Source organism: Loxodonta africana, chromosome X (genome assembly GCF_030014295.1).
Source record: "Loxodonta africana isolate mLoxAfr1 chromosome X, mLoxAfr1.hap2, whole genome shotgun sequence".
NCBI classification, from domain to species: Eukaryota; Metazoa; Chordata; class Mammalia; order Proboscidea; family Elephantidae; genus Loxodonta; species Loxodonta africana.
Window position 1 is genome coordinate 33,666,331 of NC_087369.1, and position 11,526 is coordinate 33,677,856.

Here is an 11,526-nt window from a genome sequence, read left to right on the forward strand (position 1 = left end):
GCTGAGGCCTCCAAGGAGCCACAGACAGAACGGGCTCCACTGCGCTGTCGTCAGTGAGACAACCTGCCAGGAGTGGTGGCTGAGCTGCTCCTTTAGTTCCTGCTTGTGAATCCCAGAGGGATTTGAGGTGTCAAGTTAGAGTAGCATAGGGGATGTGCCCTGGCCCTGCCAGCAGGTGAAATGATGGCCCTAAGAGTGAACCCCAAATAACCCAGTACAGAGTCCCTAGTGCCAGGCCCTGCTGTCAACCCCATAAGCCCCAAGCATGGCTGACAATCTACAACCTAATCCTTTCTCTAATTTCCTCTACAGGGTCCTGAGCAGGACAGTAGAAGCCTTGTGGGGTCCTAGAGCAGTGGCCTCCTAGAATCCTGCAAAGGCGGCCTTTGTTAAAGCCAAGGAGGCATCTCTCTGCTGCAGGGACACACAGCCTCTCGGCTTCCGTCCTCCAGTGGGCCCACATCACCTGCCCTCCTTACACTCCTCCTTGCTATCCTTGACCAGAGTCGTCATGCCTCGTGGTCACAAGAGTAAGCTCCGTGCCCGTGAGAAACGTCGCCAGACCCAAGGTGACACCCACAGTGTCGATGGTGCTCAGGCAATTGCAGCAGAGGAGGAAGGGTCCCCTTCCTCTTCCTCTCCTCCTTTTGGGGGGTCTCCCCCGAGCTCCCCTGCTGCTGGCATTCCCCAGGGGCCTCAGAGCATCCCGCCCATCACCACTGGTGCTGCTGGTGCTTCGGGCACAAGAGCTGCTGGAGGGGCCGAGGGCCAAGATGAGGGAGGTCCAAGTTCCTCTGCGGCCCCAGCCCCCACTGAGAGGCCTCAAAGAGACCCCGTAACCCGGAGGGTGAGCATGTTGTTGCAGTTCTTGCTGTACAAGTATAAAATGAAAGAGCCCATTACGAAGGCAGAAATGATGAAGATCATCAACAAAAGGTACAAGGAGCACTTCCCTGACATCCTGAGGAGAGCCTCTGTGCACCTGGAGGTGGTCTTTGGGCTTGAGCTGAAGGAAGTCGACTCCAAAGGTGAATCCTATGCCCTTGTCAGCCAATTGGAGATCAGCAAGGAAGAGAATTTTATTGGTAGCAGGGGGTTTCCCAAGAATGGGCTCCTGATGCCTCTCTTGGGCATGATCTACAGGAATGGCGACCGGGCCACCGAGGAGGAGATGTGGGCATTCCTGAATGTGCTGGGGATCTACGATGGGAAGTGGCACTTCATGTTTGGGGAGCCCAGGAAGCTCATCACCAAAGATTTGGTGCAGGAAGAGTACCTGGAGTACCGGCAGGTGCCCAACAGTGATCCTCCACGCTACGAATTCCTGTGGGGTCCCAGAGCCCACACTGAAGGCAACAAGAAAAAAGTCCTGGAGTTTTTGGCCAAGATCAGTGCTACTGACCCCGGTGCCTTCCAAGCCGTGTATGAAGAAATTTGGAGATTTACGAAGAGAGGGCCGCAGGCAGAAAATGCACCGAGGCCAGTCCTAATGCCAGGGCAAGGGCCCCTTTCAGGGTGAAGTCCAGCATGTCCTCCCACCTCTAGTGAAGTCTGTTGGAGATTCTTCACTTTGTTGTTGAAAATGGCTGTTAACCTTCTAATGAGTGGAGGCAAGGGGGGCTGGAGGCAGTACATGTATGTCTTCTTGTGTTCTTGTTATACTTGAGTGACTTATACATTTAGCTCGTTTTTTTTGCATTTTTCAAATGTTCTTTTTAATTGAAGGTTTATTAAGATTCAGAATCTAAATTCATACTCATGCATTTATTGCTGTTTTGTTGCTTGATTTAGGAGTGAGAGTTTTGTATTGTTAAAACAAATTGAAAATCCTTGAGTCTTTTTTCGTGATCTAGAGCTAGTTAACATGGCATCAGAATAGGGATAACCTTGGAAATGTTAAAGAGTCTGCAAAGAACAGTTGGGTTCACAAGGTAGAGGTAGAAATATGTAAAAGTTCGTCAACTCCTGGTTTCCCTTATTCCTTTTGGTAAAAGTAAAATATACATGTGCCTGGATTCGTTTAGCTTATTCAAAGATATGGGAGAAAATAAATTGTGATGATTTCCACCTCTTGTTCACTCTTTCTTTTTTTCCCTAAAGAGTAACTGAGCGTCTGCTCTTTGGAACCCTGGTGGCGTAGTGGTTAAGTGCTACAGCTGCTAACCAAAGGGCTGGCCCTTCAAATCCACCAGGCACTCCAAGGAAACTCTATTGGGCAGTTCTACTCTGTCCTATAGGGTCCCTGTGAGTCGAAATCGACTCGACGGCCTGGGTTTGGTTTTTTGGTTTGGCTCTTTGGAAAGCTTCACCCTAGTACTGGGGACCTTTAGACAAAGACATCGCAGCCCCTGTGCATAGAGTTTAAAGTCTAAGAGCAGCTGTGAAATGAGGTTGTAGAGATACTCTCCAAGACCTAAGGACTAGCACAAAAAAAAAAAAAAAAGCACAAAAGGAGTGTGCAATTCAGGGAGCCCTCTGGTATAATATAAATAATAAATTCTGGTATAAATGCCCTGAGGGAGGTCAGTTTGGGGCTTTGGGACACTTTGATCTCTCATGGTGGGGGTGGGGGATAGTGGTGGGGAGTGGATTTTCACATTAGGCTGCATGGGGTGGACAAGGGTAGGGGGTGGGTAAAGTGGGTTGGGTGAGGTAGGGGGAGTCCAGATGAGGGTGTGGTGGGGGGTGAGCAGGGCCAGAGACTCCCATGATGCCCCAGCATGAAGAGGCAGAGCCTGGAATGGAAACCAGCTCTTCCCAGTTACTCTGGGTTTGTGGACAAAGCAGAGAGGAATTCCCTCCTGGGTCAGGACCGGAAGGTGCTCTGTATTCTTGTCCCCGTGCACTTTAACACATGCACTGACTGGGTATGGGTCGCACAGTGTGTCCACGGAGTTCCTGAGAAATAGGGAGCTACTCCTTCGTGTCAGGAAGCCACTGTTAGAAGCCTTTGTGCTGAGCTGGGGGAGCCAGAGCCCATGCCATTGAAAGGACTTTAGAATTAGGTTACCTTGAGTGTCATTTGGGAAACCCCAGGTATAGACTAGACTCTTGGCAGTGGTGATGTGAATAAAAATTGGGGTGACTTAGCTGGAAGTGCAGCTGGAAGGGTGAGTTGTTGGACCTTAACAATAATTCTAGGAGTTTTGTGTTGCATTAAACTGAGGCAGCCTGCTCTACACGCACATTAAATATCATACTGCCTAATATGGACTGAATGCCCCCCTCCCCAAATAGTTGTTGTGATTCCTAACCCTATTCCTGTGGATATAATCCCATCTGGGCATTGGATTTCTTTGTTATGTTAATGTTACAGCCTTAGTATAGGGCCTGTCTTAAGTGAACCCACCAGTGGCTCCACTGCAAAGAGGTGTGGCCCTCTTCCTCCATAGAGATTACAGCTTTGGAAAACCTATGGGGCATTTCTGCTTCGTCCTATAGGGAGGGAATCAAATCAATGGCAGTGCGTTTAGTGTTTTTGTGGGGCTTTTATTTTATTTTTTGGCGGGGTTTTATTAACTCAATCTCTACGGAGATATAAAAGAGCAGATTGAGCAAGCAGTGAACCAAGGAAGCACAGATAGGGGAAGATTGGTACCACGCCACCTGCGATCTCCAAGGAACCAAGAACAGAAGCTGAACAAAGACAAGAACCTTCCCGCAGAGCCAACAGAGAGAAAAAACCTTCCCCCAGAGCAGGTGCCCTCGAATCAGATATGTAGCCTCCTAAACTGTGAGAAAATAAATTTGTGTGTTAAAGCCACCCACTAGCGCCATTTCTCTTAGAGCAGCATTAGATAAGTTAGACACTACCTAATGGGTGACAAAAAGGTTTGCCCTTGATTACTAACTTGAAGGTTGGAAGTGCGAACCCACCCAGCGGCACCTCGGAAGAAAGGCCAAACAATATGTCTGTGTAAAGACTCCCACCAAGAAAACCCCACGGGTGCAGTTCTACTCTCTAACACATGGAGTCGCGCTGAGCCAAAATCAACTCAACGGCAAGAACTGAATATAAAATATAATTTAGTTTTTCTTTCTAAGCAATTATTTCTTCTGATTTGTTTTTTTTTTTTTTTTTTCCTAGAACACTGTATATTCTCTGACTTCTCGTGGAGAAATCAAAACAAAACATTCTCACAGAGTAGGGTGGTACTGTGTGGTGTCAAAGTAATATCTGATATTATTTAAAGACCCAATATTTGCCAGGAACTTTGCCAGGTGCGTTACATGCATTTCACAGAATGCACCGGCCCTAGAAGACAGGGCTTATCAAACCGACTTCACAGACGAAGAACGTGGAACTCTGAGAGTTTGGTGATGTGGGCGAGTGCATACCTCTAGTACACGACCAGGCTGGACTAGACCGCTAGTTCGAATTTTTCTGGAGCCCACATGGTTTTACTCGTCCAAGATAAAGACTGACTTGTCTCTAAATTCACTTTTCTTCTCACTGCTCCAAAATGTATCTGAGGCAAGAATAACAATCACTTTGTGCCCAAAGCACTGGCTTGGACTACACAGGCGGAGTTGTAAGAGTAAATGAGAGGTAACGATAAGGAGAAAGCCCGGGTGGAGCAGTGGTTAAGCACTCAGCCGCTAACCAAAAGGCTGGCAGTTCAAACCCATCCAGCAGCTCCACAGGACAAGGACCTGGTGATCTGCCCTCATACAGATTACAGCCCGTGGGGCAGTTCTGCTCTGTCACAGGGGTCACTGTGAGTAGAAACCGACTGGACAGCACCTAACAAGAACAACAGTAATAAGGAAAAGAAGGATAATATCTGGCGACATCTATACATGCAATGCCAGATGACCTTAGAAGATGAGGGGCTCACAAAATCATCCTGGGGAGCCCCTGCCTGGAGAAAATATATCTATTAGAGCACAAATTACATGACACCCTACATGTCGCTGATGAAAAGAAGGGATAGCTGAGATTTTTTTTTCTCTGACAGCATAGACCACCTGTCCTGGGCCTCCTGCCTTGTGCTGCAGCTTCCTCATCACACATCACTCCTGGGACAGGCACCCATTCTTTGATTAAATCCAAGATTCAGGAGCCAAAATAGAGACCCCCATGTAGGAAGACTGGGGAAACCAACACACTAGAGTTTAGGAGTCACCCAGAGACTGACTGACACCTGCTCTGACTTAGTCATCTAGCGTTGCTATAACAGAAATACCACAAGTGGATGGCTTCAACAAAGAGAAATTCATTTCTTCACAGCAAAGTAGGCTAAAAGTCCATATTCAGGGTGTCAGCTCCAGGAGAAGGCTTTCCTCCTCTGTCAGCCTTCTCATCAATCTTCCCCAGGACTAGGAGCTTCTCCGTGTAGGGACCCCAGGTCCAAAGGACACAATCTGCTCCCACCACTGTGTTCTTGGTGCTATGAGGTCTCCCCTCTCTGTTTGCTTCCCCTTCCATTTTATCTCTTGAGAGGTAAAAGGTGGTGTAGGCCACAACCCAAGGAAACTCCCTCTACATTGGATCAGGGCTGTTACCTGGGTAAGGGTGTTACAGTCCCACCCAAAACTCGTTAAAATTACAATCACAAAATGGAGGGCAACCACACAATACTGGGAATCATGGCCCAGGCAACTGACACACAGAATTTGGGGGGGAAATGTTTCAATTCATACCAAGTGCTCTGACCTAGAAAGCCCCAGGCAGGACAGTCAGGCTGAGCATCCCATCACTTATCTTTGAGAGTTCTAAGGGACTTGAAAGCCTTGGCCTAAGAAGGGCACCTTAAGTCAGTAGATGCAGGAGTCTCAGCCTCTGATAGACATCAAGGTGATGGTCCTGACTGAGGATGATGGAAGGCCCCAGCCAGAACAGTGGGGTCCCATAGAGTTCCACCCTGGCTATCAGTCCTTGCAGCTCCAGAACAGCCTTGTCTGGATGTAGCTTTGGGGACCCAAGTCAGCGGGAACCTTCATCTGAGGGGAGCAGCCTCAGGTCAACAGAGCATGGAGTCCCATGACAGGTCAAGTGTCAAGGTGAGGACCCTGAATAAGGAATGAGGGAACACTTTATATTGGGCTGCCAATCCAAAGGGTGGATGTTCCAGTCCAAACAGAGGCACCTCAGAAGAAAGGCCTGGCAATCCAGTTCTGAAAAATCAGTCATTGAAAGCCCATGGAGCACAGTTGTTCTTGGCACACATGGGGTTGCCATGAGTTGGAATCAATGCAACAATAACTGGTGAGGTTGTGAACTGCTTTAGTTTCTATTCAGGGCCACATCCCCCTCTTATACCCTTCACTTCATCTCTCCTTTGAGTTTCAGAGGAAGAGACGTCCAGTAACCCTTCTGGCTCCTGAAAATTCTTGGTCCTTTGAACTCATCTTTCCTTTCAGAAGTTTATCTTGCTTTGATCATCAGCAACTTTCCCTTTGCAGTGAATATGTTAAAATATCATGAGAGCTATAAGCAGTAATAGACATGGGGGAACTATCCTTATAGAACAAAGAGAATAATCATAGCTAAAATTTATTGGGTGTTTTCTAGATACCATCTACCACGTTAATCTTTTAGCATACATTAGTTCATACACCAACCTATTATTGACCCCATTTTACAGATTCGGAAATACAAGTTCAGAGAACGTTATTTGCTTTAAGTCACAGTAAGTGGTGGAATTCAGATCTTTCTTCAGCGCTCGTGCTCTGAACCATTATACAGAAAAACAGATATAAAGAAACCTAGGAATTTATTCTTCTCTCTGAAGGTAACTTCTGCATCACTGAAGAGAATGCAAGTCTCCTTTCTTGATCTTTAAGGGCCTGTCTAGCTACCTTTGACTATGATCCAAAATGAAAAGTCTTTAACCTGAGTCCAGGTCCTTGGCACTTACATGTTTCTTCATATCTTGTCCATTATTATCTGTCCTCCTCTATCAGGAAACTAAATTTTTATTATTTAATTTTTTTATTGTACGTCAGATGAAGGCTTACATAGCATACTAGCTTCTTTTTTTTAATAATTTTTATTGTGCTTTAAGTGAAAGTTTACAAATCAAGTCAGTCTCTCACACAAAAACCCATATACACCTTGCTACACACTCCCAATTACTCTCCCCCTTATGAGACAGCCTGCTCTCTCCCTCCACTCTCTCTTTTCATGTCCTTTTTGCCAGCTTCTAACCCCCTCCACCCTCTCATCTCCCCTCCAGGCAGGAGATGCCAACATACTCTCAGGTGTCCAACTGATCCAAGAAGCTCATTCCTTACCAGCATCCCTCTCCAATCCATTGTCCAGTCCAATCCATGTCTGAAGAGTTGGCTTCGAGAATGGTTCCTGTCCTGGGGCAACAGTAGGTCTGAGGGCCATGACCACCAGGGTCCTTCTAGTCTCAGTCAGACCATTAAGTCTGGTCTGATGAGAATTTGGGGTCTGCATCCCACTTCTCTCCTGCTCCCTCAGGGGTTCTGTGTTGTGTTCCCTGTCAGGGCATTCATCGGTTGTAGCTGGGCACCATCTAGTTCTTCTGGTCTCAGGATGATGTAGTCTCTGGTTCATGTGGCCCTTTCTGTCTCTTGGGCTCATAATTGCCTTGTATCCTTGGTGTTCTTCATTCTCCTTTGATCCAGGTGGGTTGACACCAACTGATGCACCTTAGATGGCTGCTTGCTAGCGTTTAAGACCCCAGACGCCACTCTTCAAAGTGGGATGCAGAATGTCTTGTTAATAGATTTTATTATGCCAATTGACTTAGATGTCCCCTGAAATCATGGTCCCCAGACCCCTGCCCCTGCTACAATGGCCTTCAAAGCATTCAGTTTATTCAGGAAATGTCTTTGCTTTTGGTTTAGTCCAATTGTGCTGACCTCCCCTGTATTGTGTGCTGTCTTTCCCTTCACCTAAAGTAGTTCTTATCTATTATCTAATTAGTGAATGCCCCTCTCCCACCCACCCTCCCTCCCCCCTCTTGTAAACATCAAAGAATGTTTTCTTCTCAGTTTAAACTATTTCTCAAGTTCTTATAATAGCGGTCTTATACAATATTTGTCCTTTTGCAACCGAAGAATTTCACTCAGCATAATGCCTTCCAGGTTCCTCCATGTTATGAAATGTTTCACAGATTCCTCACTGTTCTTTATCGATGTGTAGTATTTCATTGTGTGAATATACCATAGTTTATTTAACCATTCATCCATTGATGGGCACCTTGGTTGCTTCCATCTTTTTGCTATTGTAAACAGTGCTGCAATAAACATGGGTGTGCATATATCTGTTCGTGTAAAGGCTCTTATTGCTCTAGGATATACTCCAAGGAGTGGGATTGCTGGATCCTATGGTACTTCTATTTCTATCTTTTTAAGGAAGCGCCAAATCGGTTTCCAAAGTCGTTGTACCATTTGACATTCCCCCCAGCAGTGTATAAGTGTTGCAATCTCTCCACAGCCTCTTCAACATTTATTATTTTGTGTTTTTTGGATTAATGCCAGCCTTATTGGAGTGAGATGAAATCTCATTGTAGTTTTGATCTGCGTTTCTCTAATGGCTAATGATCGGGAACATTTCCTCATATATCTGTTAGCTACCTGAATGTCTTCTTTAGTGAAGTGTCTATTCATATCTTTTGCCCATTTTTTAACTGGGTTATTTGTCTTTTTGTAGTTGAGGTTTTGTAGTATCATGTAGATTTTAGAGATAAGGCTCTGATTGGAAATGTCATAGCTAAAAACATTTTCCAAGTCTGTAGGTAGTCTTTTCATTCTTTTGGTAAAGTCTTTGGATGAGCAAAAGTGTTTGATTTTTAGGAGCTCCCAGTTATCTAGTTTTTCTTCTACGTTCTTTATAATGTTTTCTATACTGTTTATGCCATGTATTAGGGTTCCTAACGTTATTCCTATTTTTTCTTCCATTATCTTTATCGTTTTAGATTTTATGTTTAGGTCTTTGATCCATTTTGAGTTAGTTTCTGTGCATGGAGTGAGGTATGGGTCTTGTTTCATTTTTTTTGCAGGTGGATATCCAGTTATGCCAGCACCATTTGTTAAAAAGACTGTCTTTTCCCCCATTTAACTCTTTTGGGGCCTTTGTCAAATATCAGCTGCTCATGTGGATAGATTTATGTCTGGATTCTCAATTCTGTTCCACTGGTCAATGTATCCATTGTTGTACCAGTACCAGGTTGTTTTGACTACTGTGGCGGTATAATAGGTTCTAAAATCAGATAAAGTAAGGCTTTTATAGCCAAGGAAACCCTATAGGGCAGTTGTACATGGGGTTGCATTTGGTTGGAATTGACTTGACGGCAAGAAGTTATTGAAAAATATTACTTAGTTCTTCTTTCTAAGTAGTATTTCTTCTCATTTGGTTTTCTTTGTGATAGAGTGCTGCATATTCTTACAAACCCTGGAGAAAACAAAACAAAAAATTCTCAGGTGGGTAGGTGGTATTTTGTGGTGTCAAAGTAATCCTAGTAATCAGTGCCATTCCTTAATGACCCAATATGTGCAGTCACTTTGCCAGGTGCTTCTCTCATGCCTTGCACACAATGCACCCTCCCTAGAAGACAGGGCTTATCAACCCCCCTTCCCAGAAGAAGAACCTGGAGCTCAGAGTGTTTGGTAATGTGTTTGAGTTTGTAAGTCTAGTACATGCTAGACTAGACCCCTGGTTTGAATCCATCTGGAGCCCACACTGTTCCACCACTCCTCCCAGCCAGAGGCTCACCCTGTGTCTCTTATTTCACTGTTCTTCTCTCTGCTACAATGTTTGCCAGGTAAGAAAATGAATAATGCTGTGCCCAGAGCATTGAGTTGGACTGTATAGCCAGAGCTATGTGGATACTAAAATAAGTGAGACGTATGAATAAGGAAAAGGAAAAGATAATATTCAGTGACAATACAATCACTGACATATACAAGGCCAGATAACCTGAAAAGATCTGGGGCTCAGAAAATCATCCTGGAGAGCCCCTGCCTGTAGAAGGTAGATCTAACAGAACCAATGTTACCTGAGCCTCTGTGTGTGGCTGAGGGAGAGAAGGATGAGATCAGCCTGGTTTTCTGACAGTCCACCACCTGTGTTGGGCTTCTTGTCTTTGGCTGCAGCTTCCCCATTCATGCCACTCCTCACTCTTGGGCAGGGAACCAATCTCTGCAAGATTTCCAATAGCAAATTTGCTCGAGTTTGCAAGGGTGTGGCATTTCTCAGGAAGCCTTTAATCAAAGAGGAGCCAAGAAGAAGACCCCAGTGAATGAAAACAGAGAGGAGAAACACATCAGAATTTAGGGATTACTCGAAGAACTGCAGGGCTTGCTGTGAGACTTAGAGAGCTCCAGGTAGTGCCCTCACTTATTCTTCTGGTTTCTCAGGGACCTTAGACGTTGGCCTAAGGACACCCTCTAAGTCAGTAAAGGAAGGACACTCAGCCTCTGACAGATATCTACGTGATGATCCTGAATGAAGATGACGGGCAAGCCCTTGAGAAGAGTGACGTCCCCTAGTGTCCTGGAGTTGCAGTTGGCCCTGAGAGATCTTAGAAAGTCCTGGCTGGATATGACTCATCCTGACGCCCAAAACAGAGGTCCCAGGGCAGTGAAGACCTTGATATGAGGGGAGCAGCCTTGGAGTCAGCAGGGCGTGGGTATCAGGACTCATCAGGTTCAAGATGAAGACTGTGAAAGAGGAAGGAGGGAACCACCCAAGCTGGATGGAGGAGTTCACACAAAATGCCCCCTCTGTCAGCCCTGGGAGGCCCAGGACAGAGTTGTCAGGATGAGGAGTCTCCTCAATTCTGCCTGGAGGGCATCAGGTCTTGTGGGCATACCCCAGGTCCATAGAGGAAGGAGACTCAGGCCCTCAAAGGAGCCAAGGTGAGGACCCTGAGTGTTATGAGTGGGAACCCCATCAACAGAAGGAGCAGAAGAGAGCATTGCCTCTGTTCTTAGTTCTGCGAAGCCTCTGGGAGAGCTCTCTGCCAGAGGTGCCCATCGTTTCTTCCTGAGTGGTCTAAGGGAGGAAGGGTCGGGTCTAAAGGGGGGGCCCCAGTTTTGCAGATGGAGGAGTCTTGTCCCTAACTGAAGCTAGGTGTGGACCCTGAGTGTTTATGGGACCACATACCACCTAAAAAGGAACCCCAGGAGTCGTGAAACAGCCTGCAATCCTGTGAGACCTCTGGAATCTGTGTCGTGAGGCACAACCTGACCTGTCCCTCTAGGGTCTCAGCGTGGTGAGAATCTTGTTCTGAGCCTGTACTCAGGTCTTCATACACAGGACTCCTAGGCTCTGATACTTATCAAGGTGGGAATCCTGCGTGAGCACTAAGGGACCACTCACTCCAGAACACTAGAGTCCAAAGGATCCTGAACTTGCTGTCAACCCTTGGGGCCCCCGGCCCCCACCGCAAATGTCTTGAATCTTGGAGGCCCTCCCTACAGCATTGTACAGATGTGATATGTTCCGACTTCCATCTATGAAGTGCTGGGAAGGTGTAGATTCTGGTTTGGGGGGCTGTGAGCTTTCCTCAGCAGAGGAGGGTAGAGTCTGAGGACTGATTAGGAGTCAAG

At 46.3% G+C, this 11,526-nt stretch overlaps 1 protein-coding gene across 1 annotated transcript; it reads left to right on the plus strand.

Moving 5' to 3' along the window:
- The first annotated feature begins 511 nt into the window (after positions 1–511).
- LOC100660230 (melanoma-associated antigen B2-like) lies at positions 512–1,519 on the plus strand. Its single transcript, XM_003420203.3, has one exon. It carries the CDS (start codon positions 512–514, stop codon positions 1,517–1,519), a length of 1,008 nt encoding a protein of 335 aa, XP_003420251.1.
- Positions 1,520–11,526: the final 10,007 nt, after the last annotated feature.

Bases quoted from the DNA above. Each gene is read 5' to 3' on its own strand.
- LOC100660230 (XM_003420203.3), top strand. From the start codon at position 512: ATGCCTCGTGGTCACAAGAGTAAGCTCCGTGCCCGTGAGAAACGTCGC.